At 37.3% G+C, this 20,723-nt stretch overlaps 4 protein-coding genes, 1 long non-coding RNA gene and 2 other non-coding genes across 8 annotated transcripts; 5 read left to right on the forward strand and 2 right to left on the reverse strand.

The window, feature by feature from the left end:
• Window positions 1-772: 772 nt before the first annotated feature.
• On the forward strand, window positions 773-2,608 carry LOC134832890 (nucleoporin Ndc1). The gene is made up of 2 exons (XM_063847095.1): window positions 773-1,518; window positions 1,585-2,608. The coding sequence occupies exons 1-2, from the start codon at window positions 873-875 to the stop codon at window positions 2,565-2,567; spliced, it is 1,629 nt and encodes a 542-aa protein (XP_063703165.1). The 5' UTR covers window positions 773-872; the 3' UTR covers window positions 2,568-2,608.
• LOC134832888 (WD repeat-containing protein 36) lies at window positions 2,575-5,587 on the reverse strand. The gene is made up of 3 exons (XM_063847094.1): window positions 4,365-5,587; window positions 4,039-4,308; window positions 2,575-3,980 (listed from the first exon to the last, which is right to left on the reverse strand). Exons 1-3 carry the CDS (start codon window positions 5,461-5,463, stop codon window positions 2,659-2,661), a joined length of 2,691 nt encoding a protein of 896 aa, XP_063703164.1. The 5' UTR covers window positions 5,464-5,587; the 3' UTR covers window positions 2,575-2,658.
• A 46-nt stretch (window positions 5,588-5,633) lies between these two features.
• Window positions 5,634-8,121, forward strand: LOC134831448 (probable ATP-dependent RNA helicase Dbp73D). Its single transcript, XM_063845180.1, has 3 exons — window positions 5,634-6,595; window positions 6,651-7,790; window positions 7,850-8,121. The coding sequence occupies exons 1-3, from the start codon at window positions 5,678-5,680 to the stop codon at window positions 8,096-8,098; spliced, it is 2,307 nt and encodes a 768-aa protein (XP_063701250.1). The 5' UTR covers window positions 5,634-5,677; the 3' UTR covers window positions 8,099-8,121.
• LOC134831450 (uncharacterized) lies at window positions 8,079-8,700 on the reverse strand. Its single transcript, XR_010161998.1, has 2 exons — window positions 8,414-8,700; window positions 8,079-8,361 (listed from the first exon to the last, which is right to left on the reverse strand). It is a non-coding gene; the product is annotated as an uncharacterized LOC134831450 (long non-coding RNA).
• Window positions 8,701-8,924: 224 nt separating this feature from the next.
• LOC134832580 (putative mediator of RNA polymerase II transcription subunit 26) lies at window positions 8,925-20,016 on the forward strand. Of its 2 annotated transcripts, none has more exons than XM_063846644.1 (10): window positions 8,925-9,024; window positions 12,042-12,723; window positions 13,675-13,887; window positions 14,266-14,303; window positions 14,372-16,917; window positions 16,982-17,204; window positions 17,429-17,557; window positions 17,783-17,947; window positions 18,851-19,079; window positions 19,308-20,016. In XM_063846644.1, exons 1-10 carry the CDS (start codon window positions 9,007-9,009, stop codon window positions 19,661-19,663), a joined length of 4,599 nt encoding a protein of 1,532 aa, XP_063702714.1. In that variant the 5' UTR covers window positions 8,925-9,006; the 3' UTR covers window positions 19,664-20,016. The 2 variants fall into 2 exon arrangements, with proteins under 2 accessions (XP_063702714.1, XP_063702716.1); XM_063846646.1 differs by lacking the exon at window positions 8,925-9,024 and adding an exon at window positions 9,037-9,371.
• LOC134832937 (small nucleolar RNA snoR639/H1) lies at window positions 17,586-17,724 on the forward strand. Its single transcript, XR_010162095.1, has one exon. It is a non-coding gene; the product is annotated as a small nucleolar RNA snoR639/H1 (small nucleolar RNA).
• LOC134832938 (small nucleolar RNA snoR639/H1) lies at window positions 19,107-19,245 on the forward strand. The gene has a single exon (XR_010162096.1). It is a non-coding gene; the product is annotated as a small nucleolar RNA snoR639/H1 (small nucleolar RNA).
• Window positions 20,017-20,723: the final 707 nt, after the last annotated feature.

Below are 20,723 nucleotides of genomic sequence, written 5' to 3' on the forward strand. Positions count from 1 at the left end.
ACATAGTTTTTGACACAGTTTTTGACACAGTTTTGCTCTTGATTTAGTTTTCAAAACAAAACTGTGTCAAAGAAAAAATTTTTTTTCAGTTTCAATTTTTTGGCAGTTTTGAGTTATAAAATGATTAAAAATGATAAATTAGAGCCCTCTGACAAATTTTTATCCATTTGGAGCAAGATTTGACAAAAATTGCTTTGACATAGTTTTTGACACAGTTTTGATCTTGATTTAGTTTTCAAAACAAAACTGTGTCAAAGAAAAAATTTTTTTTCAGTTTCAATTTTTTGGCAGTTTTGAGTTATAAAATGATTAAAAATGATAAATTAGAGCCCTCTGACAAATTTTTATCCATTTGGAGCAAGATTTGACAAAAATTGCTTTGACACAGTTTTTGACACAGTTTTTGACACAGTTTTGCTCTTGATTTAGTTTTCAAAACAAAACTGTGTCAAAGAAAAAATTTTTTTTCAGTTTCAATTTTTTGGCAGTTTTGAGTTATAAAATGATTTAAAATTATATAATTTCAAAACAAAACTATGTTTTTTGAGTTATAAAATGATTAAAAATGATAAATTGTCACAAATTTTTATCCATTTGGAATTTGACCTTTGTCATTTTTTTCTTTTTCCTTTTTTTCCTTTTTATATCATTTTTCATGAATTTTATTCAGATCCCTTAACGTGTTTTATGTTAATATTTTCAAATTGCTACGAAAATCGCCATTTTCCAATTCAACAACATTTTTTCACTTTCATTCGTCCCACGCGAATTGCCGGGCAAAGCACAACAAAACAAACGGCATTCAAAAAATTGTGAAATAACGTACTTCTTCTCGCACCTTTCGCCGCTTAAGGACAAAAAACCTTCGAAAAATGGAAGCAAAACGCCTTTGTGCGTACCGATTCACGTCCGCAACCGCCACTTGCCTGCTCATCCAGTATTTGCTGCTAACGTTTACGGTCCTCATTGTCAACACAAACCCCCTGACTCCGATTACCTGGATTTTCGGCACTTTCCGGAGCATGTTGCGGATATCCACGCTCTTCTTCCTGCTGCCAATCGGAGCTCTTACTGTCGCAAATGGCGTCATGTTGTTGCTGAATTACCTTTCGCCGAAAAAGCCCGGAGAAATTTCCAAATTTCTGCGAAAGTTAACCAAAGTAGCGTTTCAGTTCGTCACGGGACTCGTGCTGACATGGACTTTTTTGCGATTTTTGAGCGAGGAATATGGAAGGGTCTTGCATCGAACGACGTGGGAATATAATTTAAAATGTGTTTACTTGTTGCTGTGTGGCTTGGTGACTGTCGGGCACTTTATTAGCAAGCGCCAAACGGATGTCATCGAGTTTCCGGTGTTGCAGCAGAAGAAATATCTGCGAATAAAAACGGATTTCTTCACAAATTTCTGGAAATCTTTGGGAGAATCGATATTTCCGAGCTTTTTGTGCGCTTTGGCAGTCACGACATTCATGGGAATCAGCATTTGGAGCAAAAATCTCGAGAAAAATAACATTTTTGGTAAGTTTTTTGAAGAATTTCTTAAAATTTTGCACATAACTTACCTTTTTTACTTTTTTTCAATAGGACTCATCATCGATTATCATCTTTATTTCTACACCTGGTTGTTATTCGCGTACATTTCCTGCTCACTAACAATGCTAAAAGACGTTTTTGAGGTATTTTTCTCGGATTATCAGCAATTTCCCATCGAAAAACCGGCATTGATTGCTTCCGACGCATATTTAACCTTAGCTGATGGTCTTTTGTACACGAAAATTCCTTTAATTCAAACTCTGGCTGCTCTGGATTTCTTCGTACTATCACAAAATTACAACACCGCTCGTCGTCAGGAGCTTTTTTCACTCAGTTCTGTCGGGGGTCATCCTCACAACTTCCGAAATGTGAACGAAGCAACGCTAAAAGTCCTTCAGGAGTTCACAAAAAGCCTTACGGAGGTAATTGAAACGAAAAAAGTCCCAACTCCTGTCATCGCAAACAATAATAACGCACTGCCGGTCATAACATCACCCGTAAGAGACGAAAAAACGGAGCAACGTGACATGAACAAGACCCTTGGGATTCGTAACATGGTCTATACTCCAATTGCGTCACCTCTGAAGCCACTTACAGCCCCTCCGGTAATGCCCGAACCAAAAACTCCCCAAGTTAGTCTCAATTGCAACGTTCCATCGACCCTTCGATCGCTTTTCGGCGAAGATAAAAGCAAAAAAGTCACCCAAATACTCGCCAACTACTCGGAGAAGGTGACTTATCTCAGTCAAGGCATCGCCGCAATCGCCGTTTTTTCATTGACGGAAGACAAATACGGTGTCGTGCAAGACTCCCTGCCAAAAATCATCAAAACTCTGCTCGAGTTGCACCAAATATTAGAAAAAATTAACGCGATGAACTTGGTTGTTGCGAAAAAATCGAATTATAGTTTCATTAAAGCGCGTCAGGCAGCCAAACGAAGTCTCTATAAGATGGTTAAGGAGTTCCAGATTTACTTCAAGGACATGGTTTTGGAACGTACGACGGTAGAAGCGCTTCGATCCTTCGTCGTTTAGCATATTTATTATTTTTGTATCGAAATAAATTGAGATTTGTATGAAAATTAATTTTTTTTTATAACAATTTATTCAATTTCAGGTCAAAATCTTACTTTGTAACGGCGGAAAACCCGTAATTTCGGAGAGAATTCACAACGCCAATGCCGTACATGAGCTGGTCTTCTAATTTTTGCCATCCCTGTTGTGACACGGAATCCAATTCCTCCAAACAATCCGCGAGTTCTTGATTTTCGACAATTAATTCTGCATGCTCCTTCAGGAAAACCCCCAAATATGACTGTGCAAGTTCATAATTCACCTTCGATTGGAACATTTTGATGATCATTTTCATAAATTGCAACATTATAGCGATATTTCCGCCACCCACGGGGGATAAACTCTTAATTTCAAAGTCAATGCCCGATACATTCATCGAAACGAGCTTCGAAATTGCTTCGTCAAAGTTGTCTGTGGCTATTGTACTTTTCAAAAGTCTTCCAAAAGTGGTTAAATTTTCAATATGAGCTATTGCTGCAATACGTGAGTCATCTTCCGCATCACCATTGAGGTCCATTTGATTCAAATCGAACTTCATTTCGAGTCCCGCAACGGTAGGCAGGAAAAACGGCGCTTGTTTGGGCTGTTTTGGCGGCTGTTTCGGCTTATTTCTCCTTTTACAGACATCCAAATTCAACAAATTCTGCCAACGGGACAACGCAAGATCAGATAAAGTCAGTAAATCGGGACTCAACATCGCAGGGGACTTGTAATCGGGTATCTCGTCAAACTCAAAGTCGTCGGAGTCATCAAGTTCGGTTTCTTTGCCGGCAACGGGGAAGCTCATCAAATACGGTTCTGACGTTTCTTTCAGCGCTCGCATCGAAATATGGTTGAAAAGTGTCTTGTTCGCCCACAAATTGATACCCAAGTAGTCAACGTGAGTCGTTGCAAGGAAATCTCCCGTTGGCGACATTGTCATCGATGTGCAAGGACTTTCGACTTTAAAGTGATCCACGAGATATGACGAGGGGATATCATAAACTTTGACGACGCAATCCATCGCTGTGGTCAAAAGCCATCGTCCATCGGGCGAAAAACAGGCGTCAGTGAGTCGAGCTTTGTGCCCACTAAATTTACGAGCAACGTATTTGGCATCGGCATCAATTAAGCAAACCGTAAAGTCATCCAAAGCGACACAAAGTAACGAACTGTCACGATGAAAACGGAAAAAACTGATTCCTTCGCCGAGTTCGAGGGTTTTTAGGCATTCAGAGGTGTTGCGAAAATGCCAGAATTTCACTTCGCCATCGAAACCGCCGGAAATTACGACTTGATTTAAGTTGTCAGTGGCGACGCCTTGTACTGAGCTATCGTGCGCGGGCTTTCCATACGTGGCACGATGAATTCCGGATTGAATGTTGAAGCGATGGACTGTTTCATAGGAATTTTTATGAAATTTTTTTAAGAAAAATTGAAAATTATCACTTACCATCTCCATTTGTGTAGCCAATAACGACAAAATTGCCGCAATGTGTCAAACAGATGCAATTCGCGACGGTACTGAAGTCAGTTCTGACCTTGTCTTTCAAATTTTCTGGAACAATTTTCAATTCTCCCATCTTACAACGATCGAAGGACCAAGTAGTAACCATTTTATAGTCTCTGTGGATAGCGGCGATGTTGTCCCATTCCTTTTCTCGTGTGGTTTCCGTCGTGAAATGGATTACCGGCGGCATTAAAAGCGCTTTTGCCTTTGATCCTACAAAAAATTTCATTAAAATTTAAAATTTTCTTCAAAAAAATTTTTTTTCTCACGTTTTTTCTTTGCAGCTTCCCGATTATAGCTCGCTTGACCCATGCTTCTGTTCAATGTTTCGGAAACTGTGCTGAAAATTCTCATACTAACATCTTCGCCTGATGATACAATGTGTCTTCCGCCTGCCCCGTGATACCTTATGCACAATGGAGGCAAAGCATGTCCCTCTCGACGTCGCAATAACCGCGGACCTCCATCGGGCATGTCAAAAATCCATAATTTTATCGAGTTGTCAGGGGATGCTGTGAACATCAGTGGCTCGCTGTTGAAGCAACTTAACGTACTAACACTATCAGCATGCGCCTCCAAGATTGTAACCAATTTTCGCTTCTCCAAATCCCAAATTGAGACTCTTCCGCTTGTGCTTCCAGTTACCATTATCGGAAAACCATCGGTTCGGAAGCTAATTGCTGTGACAGCTCCATCTTCTTGATTGAATTCCATCAGGATTTCATCGAATTTGAGGTTGAGGAGACTAATTTTGCCGGTTTCTAACCCGACGGCGACGATATCTGATGCGGGAGCTGCTTCCAAAGTCGTTATTTTTGACGTGAATTGATTAAAAGTGTAAATTAATTTGGAAGATTTCAAATTCCAGAGTTGTAATGTGCCTTGTTCACTGCCGAGAAGCACTTTATTCACATAAGTTGGCGGATGGAGGATACTTGTGACTCGGAAATTCGTTTTGTCAAAGGGAATTTCCAAATAAAGGAGTTCCGATTCGATGTCCCAGACTTTTAAAACGTTATCCTCGTCAACGGAGATGAGATGAGGCCCGAACGGAAGCATGAGATGCACATTAGCTTTGTGCCCGATGAATGTTTTTTTGATTATCCGCCCGGAACGCCATGAATAGATGTTTTTTCCGGCAGCGACATGCACGAGAAACGGATCTGTGACGACGCAATTGATGTCCTCCGCATGCAACGGCGTGGAATTGATCAAACGGAAGTTAGTTGTGAACGCGTGAACGCTCCGACCGGTGCAAGTGACGATTATGTTCTCCTTTCGCTTCTGGTAGTAACGAACGGCAGCAGGAACATGATTGCTTACGAAGCCCAAGGACTTGTTTCGGTTGAAAATTCGACTGCCGGGCATCTTGTTGGCAGATTTTTATAATTTTTTGTGAATTTTTGATGATTTAAATTGAATTTATTATTTAAAATACGATTTTAAACTCAAAAATTCATAATCACATGTGGATTTGTTGTTATATCACTTACATTCGTCTCACTTTGAATGACAGCTCGGGCAAAAATCAAAACAAATCCACATGTGAAAGACCGATTTTTGTCTGAAAATTGCATTTACGATGGTAGACACGGCAGAAAAGACGAAAGAAACGAAATTATTTTCGAAATTACTCACAAAAATCAGTGAACGCAAGAAAAGCGGCGGATCGGAGAAGAAAAAGCCCAAAAAGAAGGTCGAAGGATACAATTCCGACAGTGACGAATCATCCGAAGAACTCTACAACGGACTTAAAAATGGAAATTCCGTCATTGAAATCCCCGAAAAGCCCCAAGATGAGGAGGAAATGGAAGTTGACGCTCAAACATCAGAGTCTGAAAGCGAATCCGAGTCCGAAAACGAAGCAGAAAAGGAAGCCAAACTCTTGAATGCCTTAAAATCCAAAGTTGAGTCAAAGAAAAAGTTGAAAAAGGAACGCGCTCCCGTCGTTGAAGAACAAAATGTCGAAGAAAATGAGCAAATGGACACCACAGAAGTTGTTGAAGAAGAAAAAACTTCAATTCCAGATGAACCAAAACTCACAAAAACGAAAGACATCGAAGAAGCTCTCAAAGACTCGGATTTCCAAGTCTTGGGCAAGCAAGTTTTCGAACAACGGCGTAAAATTCGGTCTGTTCTTCCAGCGTGGCTTGCATATCCGCGCGTTATTTCCAATGATTTGTCCGATACGACGACGACTGTTGAGGATTTGTCCTATTTGGATGCAAAAATTAAAGAAAATTTGCTCGCTTCCGGGGTTAAACATCTATTTCCCGTACAAAAAGAGGTAATTCCGTTCATTTTGGACATCCAATCAAAGCCGAGTCCCTTTTGGCCCCGAGATATTTGCTGTTCAGCTCCAACGGGAAGCGGTAAAACTTTGGCATTTGCTGTTCCAATCGTGCAATTACTCCTGCAACGAGTCCAACGAAAGGTTCGCGCTTTGGTGATCTTGCCTGTTAATGAATTGGCGGAGCAAGTCTTTCAAGTTTTCAAGCAGGTAAGATTTTTAGAGTGAAAATTTGTAAATTTTTAATAAATTTTCATTTTTTTAGTTGTGTAAAGACACAAAAATCGTCGCAACCCTATTAACGAGCTCCATGCCGCTTGCTCAAGAACGCTCAAGACTCGTAGAAAATATCAACGGACAATATTTCTCCAAAGTTGACATCGTTGTAACCACTGCGGGACGTCTCGTTGAGCATTTACAATCGACCGAAGGCTTTTCCATCAAGGATTTGCGGTTTTTGGTCATCGACGAAGCGGATCGTGTCATGGATCAAATCCAAAATGACTGGTTATATCACTTGAATAAGCACATAAAACTCGAAAATGAGTCCTATTTGATGGGAAAATCGATTCCTTTGAGTGTAAGCAGTTTAAGAAACACCTCGAGACCTCCTCATAAACTGCTATTTTCCGCAACTTTGAGTCAGGATCCGGAAAAAATCCAAAAATTCAAGTTGTTCCATCCGAAATTGTTCACCACAGTCATTCATAAAGACTCTGCAGAGCAAGAAACGGATGAAAATGGCGAAAAATTGACGAATAACAAGGAAAAACGCGGAGATTTTATCGGAAAATATACGACTCCAGCGAATTTGGTTGAGAATTATTGTCTTACGGAGACACGATTGAAGCCGCTGAGTGTTTATGCGTTGCTAAAAGAGAACAATTGGCGACGATTTTTGTGTTTCACCAACAGTACAGATGCCTCACATCGTTTGTCGTTCGTGTTACAAGAACTTTTCGGCGACGAAATGGTCATTGAGGAGCTTTCGAGTACTTTGAGCTTGGCTGCACGTAAAAATGTCCTCCACAAATTCGCTTCGTTCAAAGTTAACGGCATCATTAGCACAGATGCACTTGCTCGAGGTATCGATATTCCAGCAGTGGATGTCGTTATCTCATATGACGCCCCAAAACACGTCAAAACCTACATTCATCGCATCGGCAGAACAGCTCGTGCTGGCCAAGCAGGCGTCGGAATAACGCTCCTTGAGAAATTCCAGCTGAAACCCTTCCAGAAAATCATTGAACAAGCAGGAAAGGAGTCCGTAGCGGAAATTAAGACGAATCCAAGTATTGAGGAAAGCAAAGCTTTGGATTATGCAAACACCCTGAAGGCATTGCAAAAGGCTTTGGAGAAGGAAAAAGCGATTATGAAACGAAAAACTTCGAAAAAAGCTGATTTGGTAAGAAATTTTTTCAATTTTTTTCCTTTTTGACCATTACTGACTTTAATTTCTTTCAGGGACCCAAGAACCTTTTGGATCAAATCCGACAACAAATCAGCCAGGACGAAGCGAAATACTTTAATCATCATATCCCATCGAGTTGGAGGGAAGAAAATATCAAAGAAAGTGCCGAAAATCAATATAAAGCGAATAAACGGTTCAAGGGCGAGATCCCGAACAAAAAAGGAAAGAAAGGTGACACACGAAAAAACTCAGGAAAGCAAAATTTCAAGAAAAATCCCAAGAAACCTGTTCATACGAAATAAAAAATGTTTATTTTTACAACTTATCAACTACGAAAAATCACTTGGAACGGATAAATTTCAGTAAATTAACTTTAATTTCACGCTGGCTTCTCAATTGGATCGTATTTCCAGTCGGTATTTTTGATGTAATTCAATTCCTTCCGCAGATTCGAGAGGCGTTTCATGTGCATTTCGATCCTCATGCTGTTTTCACACAATTCTACGTAAAGATGGAACTTTTGGCGGACGATTCCTTGTTTAGCGTTTGCGAGCTCGTCGTTTGTCTGTAATGGAATTTTTGAGAATTCAAGTTTTTAGGGGAATTTTAGGACTTACTGTGGGTTTTTTCTCGTCTGCCATGTTTAAATGAAAACTTTTTGTCGATATTCAGTCTTATTTTGATGGAATTTGATAACAATTTAACAAAACAAGTTTTGGTTGCTAAATTTTTGGGAATTTTTTGACAAAATTTTAACTTTTTTTGTTGCTGTTAACAAAAGAAAGTAATTTTTTTGAATATTTGTAAACTAAATTTAGTCTTGAAACAAAAATTTAGTGAATAAGATCCAAACTTGATCGATTTTTTATGAATTTTTAAATTTTTTAACATCCAAGACCTGAAATTGTATTTGAGACGAATGAAAATGATAAAATTGTAAATATGCCCAGTGCACAAAACAAAAGTTTACAATTTTAACTGGGATTTATCAATTTCATTCGTCTCGCGGTACTGTATTCCTCCTTACGAAAACTCAAGCGTGAGTTCGGTTCGACGGAAAATCCCATAGTACAATCAAAAACGCATCAAAATGTCACGTGGGCCAATGACGAAACGTCAGAAACGTCAAAAAACAGTGGAAGAAAAAAGCAGGTCGCTAAAAAAAGCTCATTACAGCTAAAAAAGCAAAAAATGATTGAATTAAATCGATATGGCGATATCTAAATCGGTGAGTACCGGATTCTTTTGCTAAAAAATGTGCGGGAATTGTGGTGCGGGGCTTGCAAAACTTATCGCTAAAAAAGGCACATCGTGGCGTACGTACGGTCCCCGTGTATGTGTTCGATGTGTGCGTGCGTATGACGAGCAAAAACTGTGCACGTCGTAAATTCCTCTATCGCTCTATCGACATGCGAGCACGAGTTTCTGTGTGCTCGTCGAGTCTTTGACAGTGACGACGAGAGGAAAAAAAAATTCGTGTTTAAATAAGGAAGAAATTCGGGCAAAATTACGAGTAATTGCGTCGCAAAATGTCGCTCGAGTGATGGAAAAGTGGCGAAACACGCGCTTTAAATGGTAATTATGGTGAAAAAGTGAGCAATAATGGGTGAAAAGTGCACAAAAGTCATGGGCGTATGAGTCCACATTTTTTCTTCGTGATGTCGTTCTCGCTATTTCTTACGCTGCGACACCGAAACGCGACGAAAACACACCGAAACCGACCCAAAAATGAACTTAATCAAGCGATAAAGGTCACGCCGTGAAATTAAATCAGTTTCGGGGTCGCTCCACGTTTCGAATTCTCACACGAGCGATGATGAAATTCTCCCAAAAAGAACTTTTTTGCGCTGTGCCGTGGTGATAACACGTTTCCTTTTTGCCTTTTCTTCGACATCATCGTTCCCCGTACGGCAATCGCGGTACGCACGAAGCAGCGGAGAAAGACGACCGACACGTGTATACGGCATTATTCGATTCAAAGCTGGAGCAAAGCAAGAAGTCCAAAGTAACAACTGCATTTCCAAACCTTTCGACTAATTAAATTTGATCCAGAATGTGCCATTCCGTACACACGAGTCGTCGTTGTCGTCGTCGACATTTGTACCAACACACACAGCGAGAGTGCTAACATGGCTTCTTACATAACAAAAAAAAAATTCGTCGACTCTGTGCGTGAATGTCGATGTGTGGCGAGCAACATTTGAACAGCCAACTCGACCGATTCGACCAACAACAACAACCAGAGATGATCTCTGCTCGCTTCTTCGGCACTTTTTATGCGCCGCTTTGCATGTGTGAAGGAAATTTCTTTCTTTTCACGATGAAAAAAAAAAAGTTTTTCGATGAGCGACGAAGATGATTCAATGAAAGAAATTTATTTATCAGTGTGTGGGTTTATGTTTTTATATATTTCACTATTTACGTGCGTTGACAAGAATTTTAATATACTTGCACACACTTGATTTTTGTCATTTAGGGGGAACTTTTCGAAAAAATCACGGGATTTATTAACGTTTAGACGTCTTTCTGTATGAGGAGAGGCAGAAAAAGACCGGTTTTTGACTAAAAAGTTACTTTTGAGGAAAAAAAGTTTTAGAATTTTTATGATTTTAAGCCTTTGGGATGGTTTGAATGAGTTTTAAACTACAAAACTTGGGTTAAAAATCCGAAAAATGCAAAAATGTGTTTGAAAAAGTTCGTTAGAAACATTTTAAGACCCGAAATTTATCCTAAAATCATGAATTTCAGAACTTTTCATGAAAAATTGTTCTTTTAGAAATTAAAAAATGACATTTTAGACCGATTTTAGAGAATTTCATTCTAAAAAATCTCAAAATTTGAAGAAAATGCTCCATTTTTAAAGAAAAACTTACAAAAATTCTTATTTTTCAAGCAAATTAAGTCTAATTTTTTGAGTGAAAATCTAAAAATTTAACAAAAAACTTACTTTTTAGACCTAAAAAGACTTACATTTTTTATTTTAATGAAAAATTTAAAGATTTCTTAAGAGTTTTATGCCTCATTTAGATGTGAAGCTACGAAAAATTTGAATTTTTAGATCAAAGTTGAGTAAAATTCTTTCCCTGAACATTAAATTTAAAGAATTTAATAAAGAAATTTAATAAAATTTGACTTTTCGGAACAAAAAAATCGAAATTGACTATAAGAAAGCCTTTAAAAAAAGAATTTTAAGAAAGATTCTTAAAAATTCTAAAGAAAATTTGACAAATTTAATCAAAATCTAGTCTCTGAATGCCAAATCTTAGCATTTTCAGAGGATTTTATGACTCAATTTTAAGATAGACTTCAATAATTGAAGAAAATTAATTTTTTTTTTATCTAAAATGATAAAAATCTTATCTGTAAATCTTATCTAAAATCGTATCTGTATCGTAAAAGCATTTTTTTGAAGGTCATATGACTCACTATATCACTAAATTACGAAAATCTTATAAAAATTTGACTTTTCGGACTTAAAATTACCAAAATTATCAATCTGAATGCGAGATTTAAGCATTTTTAAGAAGTTTAATGAAGAATTAAAAAAAAACTTTAACGATTTTTATCAAAAAAGAACAAATTTTAAGGAAAAATTTTAAAAAAATTAAAGAAATTTGAACTTTTTAGATCAAAAATGACGAAAACAGGCCTGTCGAAGCTCGTTATGATGAAATCTCACATCATCCGGGTCAATACATGGCCAAAATTGAACTTGTATCCGACGGTCATTGTCTCTTCCTTGCCATGAAGAGTTGATAACATTTGTGATGCAGACATTTTCTACCCAAAAAAATGACCCGACTCGCAAATTTCGCAAATTTTTGTTCAAATGTCTCATTTTACATCCGCTTTCGATGTCAAAAAATGCTTAAAATCCGCTGACGTTGCTGATTTCGTGTGACTTTATTGCTTTTGCGAGTGTTTTTTGTTGTTTTCGAATCGCACTTCTGACTCAGATCGACAAACAAAAACAAAATCTCGTTCTCTCTTCGTGAATTCTTCGCTGCAATGAGCTCATATCACGAGCAAATCATTGAAAAAAAAATAATAATAATCAGAAATCATCTTCTCTTTTTTTTCCTTCTTTTTTCTCTCCCTTTTTCATTCTAATCACACCAATCAACTTGAACAACATCACAATCAACGACGACACACACAATAAAAAAAAACTCTTATTACGTAATTTATTCAATAAATTGATTGGATTGACGAAAACGCGTCGTGGCGCGAACACGCAACTCGCAGACACGAGAAGAATTTTACGAGTTTTTAGATTTGTCAGGCGTGGACGATAGTGAAAAGGATGAATTAAAGTCAACGTTGTACGATAACAACGGAAATAGCGGTGTCGATAGCGTCGGCAGCAGCAGCAGCAGCAACAGTAGAAGCAACAAGAGTGTACGCGGCATCGGAATTGTGAGTCCCGGCAATCATCGGGGCACATCGCGTGGCGGAACGTACGTGGCGACAAATCAAAATCGCACTTTTAGACCGTCAACGACAAATTACGGCGCCCAGCAGGCCCAAAAGAACGTAAATCGCCCAAAACCCACGGCTTGGGTAACAAATCGCAAATTTCAAGGTAACGTGACGACGCAGCAGCAGCAGCAAAACCAAGCGCCGCCGTCGAAAAACGTTGTTGTCGCCTCGAAGCGATATGCTTATCAGCAGCAACAACAAAACCCGCAACAACCACAAGTGAATCACAAAAGCGGTAACAATAATTGTGGCGATACGAGTTCATCGACGACTACGACGGAACACAATCAAGGCAGATCGACGGCGACGACAACGACAACAAATAAGAGAAATTATGATGTGAATAGTGACGGGACGGCAAAAACGGCAGCAAATCGTCGTGCAAATAGTGCAAATAGTAGCTACTCCACTGAATCCGTTGATTATAGTTGTGATGAAACGAGTTACGGTAAGACCGTCTCTTGGAATGTGTCGAAAATTTCATGTCAAAGTGTGAAATGGAAATTTATTGGAAATGAAAGATAAGAAAATTTTAATTTTTAGTCGAATTTTGGGTAAAATTATTGAAAAATGATAATTTTTGACTTTAATTGTTTAAATTTTTAACAAAATTATTTTTTTTTGTATAATTTCAACCAAATTTGATAATTTTTTTGAAAAATTAGAATCTAAAAAAAATAAAAAAATTTATTTTATGTTTAAAAATCACATATTTTCATAAAATTTTGAACGAAAAACTTCATAAAATAATAATTTTTTAAAGAAAAGTTTCTTTTCGCCTGAAATTTTTAAGAAATATTATAAAATTTCAGCCCAATTTGATGAATATTTTAAAAATTTTTGAGATTTTTATTATTATCTGTTGTAAAATAACAATTTAAAAACAAAAAATTAATCAAAAACGCAAAAATGTGCTTTTTTTCGATTATTTTTGGCTTAAATTTTATAAAAATTTAAACTATTCTGTCATATTTTAAATTTAATGTAACTCAAATGCATGAAAATTACAAAAAATATTTATTTTTATGTAATTAAAAGCAATTTAAAACTAAAAAGCTTTATGAAAAATTCTTAATTTTTAATATTCGGTCAACATTTGAACATTTTTATGTGAAATTTTATCATTTTTTCAAAAAATCTTGAGCTTAAAGTAATTTTTCAGTTTGAAAATAGCATTTTTTCAACAAATTTAAAGCAAATTTCGAACGAAAATACTTCAAGAAGCCCAAAAATTGATTTCTCATCTTTCATTTCCATAAATTTTCGACAAAACTTGAAGTTTTCAAGCATTTTACAAGTTTTCACGTCATTTTTGTCTCATAAAACCGATGTGAATCCATATTTCGTGTGCAAAAAATTGAATTTTTCAATATTTTCTCCAAAAAAACCATCGAAATAGCAACGAGCACACCCTTATCTGCCACCATTGAAGAGGTTGTTATGCCAAGAATCTTAACGCCGTTAGCGACTATTCCTTTGTATGCCGTCGTGAAACCAACATTAGCAGCTACCGCAATCTTACAGCCGATAATTCAGCCACAAACGCCAGCAACGTCAACAAATACTGCATCATCATCGCCGCCGACAACGAAACAAGTACCCGAATCATCAGGTACCTTGCTTTCTTCCTCTTGTTCTTCTCTACTGTTGTGATGTTCTGGACTGAAAAAAAAAATTTTTTCTCTTTAATTTATTTTTTTTGGCTTTTATGATTTTGTTTTGCTTTTTAACACACACACGATTATCATTTATTTGAGAAATCACTTTTTTTTATTCGTTACTTTACTACCGACTTTTGATTTTATGACTAAAAATCTTTATTTATAAGGCTTCTTTTTAGTAATTTTGTATCTTTTCGTTGACTTGTGCGCGTGTTGTGTGTGTGCGTGCGATTTCTTATGCTTTTTTTTTACAGTAGTCTAGTTTTGCATGATTTTCCTTTCTCTCTGCGGGATTCCATTTGCTAATTTTTGTCCTTTTCTCCTTTCAGTGAATAGCGAATGTGCTGAAATCCATACCGAAAGCGAAGTAAGTTCATTTTTCGACACGTGACTTGTGAAAATGACGTCTAACGTTAAGAAAAACATTTTTTTCAGGAGCAAATTCATCAAATCCAGGCAACGCCGATAGATCCGCAGCAGTTGAACACTTTTTCGCCCGCATTACCGCCCGAATCGCCGTCACAAATGATCAACAATCCAAATCATCCGGGAGCCATGTCTCAGAATCAGCAACAGCAGCAAGCACAGCAACCGCCGCAATCGGCGCCAACATCACAACAGCCCCTTTTCATGAATCCCCATGCACCGTACATGTATCACATGCCAATGATGCCCCAGCCGGGCAACGTTTTCGTGAGTAATTTGACGGCAAACGTGAATGTTCATGGCTTGATGCAATCTGTGCAGCATTATTTGCAACCTGCTTATGTGCCGGCGCAAGATGTCAACGTGCAAAATCCGCATGTCGATGGGCAGGGACAACCGCAGCAGCAACAACCGGGACAACCGCAATCGCAAGGCACGCAACAACCGATGAACAATCAGATGCGCGGACAAAATCGTCGAGGTCGTGCCCGTACCAACAGCAGCAATTCGCAACGTCGTGAATTCGTACCGCGCGGCGGAAATGCCCAACAACCCGAAGTAATTCCGCAAGTTATCGATCCGCAAGCACAAATGATCGCCGCGCCGCCCGGACCTCCCTACCAATATTACGTTCAATATCCGTATTCGTATGCGCCGCAAGGACAAGCTGGAGTTCCGCATCCGAATGCGCATCCCGCGACAACTCCTTTGTACGTTCAACATTTGCCGATGTACGCATCGCCCATGTACGGCTATCAGCCCGTTTTCCCGATCATGCAGCCCGAATATATCGTCGATGATGGCGGCAAAGTCGTTGATGAGCAAGAAAATGTCCCGCAAATGTGGTCTCCGAATCACGAATATCAAGATCCGCATCAAATGCAAGATGGACAAGTGCAAATGAGTCCCGAGGAATATCAGCAAATGCAACAAACGCCCCAGCAGCAAGAAGAACTTCTCATTGCGGAACAAGAATTGAACCAACAAACCGCTCAAATTCAAATTCATCATCAAACGATACCGATGCCACATCCCGGGATGCCACATTCTGTCTTGAATCCAAATGTGCCTAATTTCACGGTTGTCAATCAGCCAGTTGCGGTTCCCGTCGTCGCTCCCGTTGCCGTACAAGAAGTCGTTCAGCCTCCATTGCCCTCACAACAGCCTCATTTCGCGAATCCCGCTCCTCAAGCGCCGTCCCAAGACTTTGCGATGGCTCCGCAGGGCAGTATTTCGCCCATTGCTGTTGCCCAATCGTACGCCAATGTGAATCAGCATCTCGCAATTGCCACATCAACGAACGAAAATAACGAACAAACGTTTATTCAGCAAGCGCAGCAAGTTGTCGTCATCAAAACTGTCACGCAAATCGAACATGAGGCAGCGGCAAATGAAAATCTCGTCGCGAACGTTGATGAATTCGTACCCGCAACCAATGATGTAGTCAAAACAAACAAAGTTCCTTCAAATGTACAGCACCAACAACCGTCTCCCTTACCTCAGCGTGTCCGTGACACTGCACAAAATCCCCCGCACATCAATGCGCCGCCCTTCGTACCGCAAAGTTTGACAAAAACTGTCTCTTCGGGCTCCCTCACTTCCACGTCGTCGTCGTCAAATGCGCAATCCTTGTCGCAAGACATCCCCAATGCCGTGCCAAACCAAGTCACTAGTTCTAGTAGTAGCGAAAAGCCTAAAGAGAAGCCCGTTGTTGCCAAGACTGATCGTTTCGGCGGCGCCAGCAACGCAAAAGTCGTCGAATGGAATACCAGCAAGAAAAATACCGCCTCCGTATCGGTTTCAGCGGTTCCCGCAAAGCAAGAAACATCAAACAACAAGACAGCGACTGTCAATCCAACGGTTAATGCCTCACAAGTTGTCGTCAAAACGCCTGCCGTTCCCTTCAAAACTGGAAATACGTCTCCCGTGCCAAGCAAATCGACTACCGTCGCAATTCCCGTAGCTGCGAAGAAAGAAGAACTCAAAACTGCACCCGTTATCGTGCAAGAAGTCAAGAAAGTCGAACAACAAAACAAAGAAGTCACCGCTAACGTTACAGAAAAGAAGCAAACTTTGTCACTTGCGCCTCCGCCGCCGCCTGTCGATGAAAATAAACAAGCTCCTGCCAAATCGTGGGCAAGTCTCTTTGCGGGAGGTGCTCCAAAACCAGCGCCATTGCCATCAGCTGCAGTATCGGGACTGGAAATGGCTTCGAAAAGACCCATTGCGAAAGTTTCGCCCTTCGAGACGAACGCTACAAGTCCAAATTTGGGCGCGCAATTTATGCCAGCGACACAAGTGAAGCCAACGACAGAGAAAAAACCCGTCGCCGACGAATATTCACTCAAATTGTCGAATTTCCTGCAAAATTACAAGATTGACAATAATAGTATCAGCATTTGCCCACGCGGTTTGATCAATCGTTCGAACTATTGTTACATAAATGGCATTTTGCAAGCGCTTGTTTCGTGCCCGCCGTTCTATCACTTGATGCGCGACATGCCAAAGTTGTCCAGTTACAAAACGAAGGGATGTACGCCGATTCTTGAAGCGATGTAAGTTGAAATTTACTAAAAAAAATTAAAAATTTTGCAAATTCATGATTTTTTCGTTTTTTAGGCAAGAATTGATCACCGAATTCCAACCGAGAAAGATAATGCGCGAGAAAGGCACCCACGTGAAAGACATCGAACTCATCACAGATACGCCCTTCGAGCCAACCGTCATCTACAAGATGCTAAATAACATCCGTTCTGAAATCTTCCATGTTGAAGGTCGTCAAGAGGATGCCGAGGAGTTCCTTGGATGCGTCTTGAACAAATTAAATGACGAAATGTTGGAGGTAAGTCTCACTTTTTCATCGAAAAATTCCATACTACCCATAAGGGATGTCGGTTTTTATGCGATATTGCCTAAAAATGTGTGGAAAATTAAATAAAAATGTTTTTATTGACCACTGAGTTAACGTTAAATATCCCAAGTTGCCTCGGTCTGAGCTCAAAACATACATTTTTTGCATAAAAAAATAATTTTTTACTCGATTCTGATAAATTTTTGTCTTTTTAGATCATAAAATTGACTGACAAACCAGCAGTTGCCGTCAAACAACCCACAACTGTCACGAAAAAGGAGGAAATCGTGAATGGCGATCACAATGGCGAAGTTAATCCCGATGCGGATGGCGATGATTGGCAAGTAAGTAATAAAAAATGTAAATTTTAAGACCCCAATCTATTAAGCCGGCATTTATTGCGACTCTTATGCATTAAAATGCGACTAAGATTGGGTACAGTAAAATCTGTGATGTGTGTATGAACGTTTCGCTTTGCTCAGGTATTCGTTCAAAGTATTACACCAGGACATTTTTGCAACTTTTTATCAATTTCAAATGTATAACTTTAATTTTTTGTATTTTTTTAGGTGATTGGAAGTCGTAACAAAGGTACCATCACTCGTACAACCGATTACGCTCGCACCCCAATTAGCGACATTTTCAGAGGAAAACTTCGTAGTCGCGTTACGCGTGAAGGAGATCACTCCACAGACAATATTCAGCCGTTCTTTACGTTGCCACTCGATATTGAGGTAGGTTTGAAGTGATTTTGTTAAGGTTTTTACGTCATAAGAAGTCAGCAAATTATCTCCTATTAGTTTTCGATTGAGATAACTAGCGTTACACTTGTGGCAGAGCAAATTGTAGCGACGGCACTTTATCCACTCGTGCGTTACTGTTTTAGTAACGTGCATCCGGATAGCTCGGTGTCTGTCGTTACGCGTTCCTGAGAGTTTGTTACGCGCATGATCTCAGCGTTTAACGTTAGAATTGGAACAAACATTTTTTTTCTTATAAATTTTTTAAAATTTTTTCTCGAAATTTTCCAACTTTATTTTTAATTTTTGTCCCAAAAAAAATTTTTAATGAATATTTTGTGAATTTTTGTTATTTTTAATTTTTTACATTAATATTTTAAATATTAAAATTTTACCTAAATATTTAGAAAAAAATCATAAAAAAAATTTTTTTTTTTTTAATTCAAAAATTCTAATTAATTAATTATTATTATTATTTTTTTGAAACAATTTTTAAACAAAAAAATTACAAATATATTTTTTTTACAAAATATTTTTTTTGTTCTTCATTTTTTTACAAAAATTATTATTTTAAAATAATATAAATTCCTAATTTAAAAAAAATGTTATTGAAAAATTATCAAAAAAAAATTAATTGATTGAAATTTTTAATTAATTTTTTCTATTTTTTTTTTTTGAATTTTTTGAAATATTTTTTTTTCAAAAAAAAAAAAAAAAATCGAAAATCAAAAAAAAAAATTTTTTTTATGAAATTTTTAATTTTTTTTATTTTAAACTTTGCCCTTATGAATTTTCGACTTTTCAAAGAGACAAAAAATTTAAATAAATTTGGATCAATTTTTTCAAAAAAATTTAAATTTAAAAACAATTTTCTGATAAATTTTTTTTCTCCAACAGCGTGCTACCTCCGTTAACCAAGCTTTAGATTTGCTCGCGGGACGCGATCCATTGGAGGGCATCACAAGCACCAAAACGAACCAAGAAGTCACGGCATGGCAACAAGTCACCATCGAAGAATTGCCCGTCGTGCTCATTTTGCATTTGAAATGCTTCGATTACAAGCAAGACGGCTGCACAAAAATCACAAAATCTCTCGAGTTCCCAGTTGAGCTGAAAATTGAAACAAGTAAGTGTCTTGAAAGTCGAAATTCAGACCCCAATCTATTAAGCCGGCATTTATTTCTTCTCACATGGAATAAAATGCGACTAAGATTGGGTACAAAAAAATCTGTGATGTGTGTATGAACGTTTCGCTTTTCTCAGGTTTTCGTTCAAAGTATTACACCAGGACATTTTTTCGTTAAAACTCTTATTTTATAAAATTAATTTTTAATTTTTTTTAAATTTTTTTTAGAACTCATGTCCAACAAGACGAAATATTCGCAAAAGCAACGCACCTACAAACTCTTCGCCGTGGTCTATCACGACGGCAAGGAGGCATCCAAAGGACATTATTTGACAGACGCTTTTCACATCGGTTACAGCAGTTGGATCCGCTACGACGACAGCAGCGTCAAACTCGTGAACGATAATCAAGTCTTGAAGCCAATTGCGCCACGCGTACCTTACCTCTTGTGTTACCGTCGTTTCGATACAATTAATACAGCACAAACAAACAACAATAACAACAACAACAACACGAATTCAAACAATAATAACAATAACAATAGCAGTTCGCAGCAACAACGGAACAACTATCATCATAAGTAAACCCCGGAATGTGTGTCAAATATAATATTTTTTATTTTTTAATTGTGGTGATGATGAAATGAACTAAGAGTGAATTTAAACCAAAACATTATTATTCAAAAAAATCTATATATAGATATATATAAAAAAAATTGAAGTACTAAGAATATTATTTTACTAAAAAAAACAATAAAAGGACACTCGTGAGTGATAGAAAAAAAAATATTAAAAAACTAATACGGAATATAATCAAAAAAAAATTGGATTTCACGGATTTTATGTTTACATTTGATGATATTCTTTTATAATTGATAAGCGTTCCACTGTAATCGTTAAACTATTATTATTATAGCCATATTTTATTAATTATTATATATTATTATTAAAAATTATTGATAAAAAAAAATTATATTCTATATAAAAATATATATTAAACATATATTTTATCCTCTTTTTCATTAACATTAACACTAAAGTGTTAAGCAAGTACGATCGTTATCATTAAATTTATGAAAAAAAAAAAATAAAACAACTACACTCAGTATAAAATATACAAAAAAATAACAAGTTTAGTTTAACAAGTTTAAAAGAAAATAACAATGAATGAAGAAAAATTAATATATTCTACAATTAGTTGATTAGTTTTAAATTAATCTTAAAAAATATATATATAATTAAAAAATAAACAAATAAATAAAAAAAAGGGAATGAATAAATATATAATATTGGTAATATCCTAACAGCGCCGCATGATGTTCATGTACTTGACAAGATCATCATGCGGCGCTCTATGAACATATATAAAAATAATAATAATATTAAACTTAGTAATAAAATGCTGTTCTAATAAAAAAAAATAAATATGTAAATTTGTTATGTTAACCGTGGTAAAAAAAATACATTATATACAATATTTTATTATATATATATATTAAATATTATTAACCACTTAAATTAATTTAAACACACAAAAAATCAACAAAAAAAGGAACTAGTGATAAATAATAATAAAAACGTATTTTATACACACACATATTTGACATTATTTTGATTTTTTTTTCGGTAATTAAACGGCTGTTAA

The sequence above is a fragment of the Culicoides brevitarsis genome, chromosome 2 (assembly GCF_036172545.1).
Source record: "Culicoides brevitarsis isolate CSIRO-B50_1 chromosome 2, AGI_CSIRO_Cbre_v1, whole genome shotgun sequence".
NCBI lineage: Eukaryota > Metazoa > Arthropoda > Insecta > Diptera > Ceratopogonidae > Culicoides > Culicoides brevitarsis.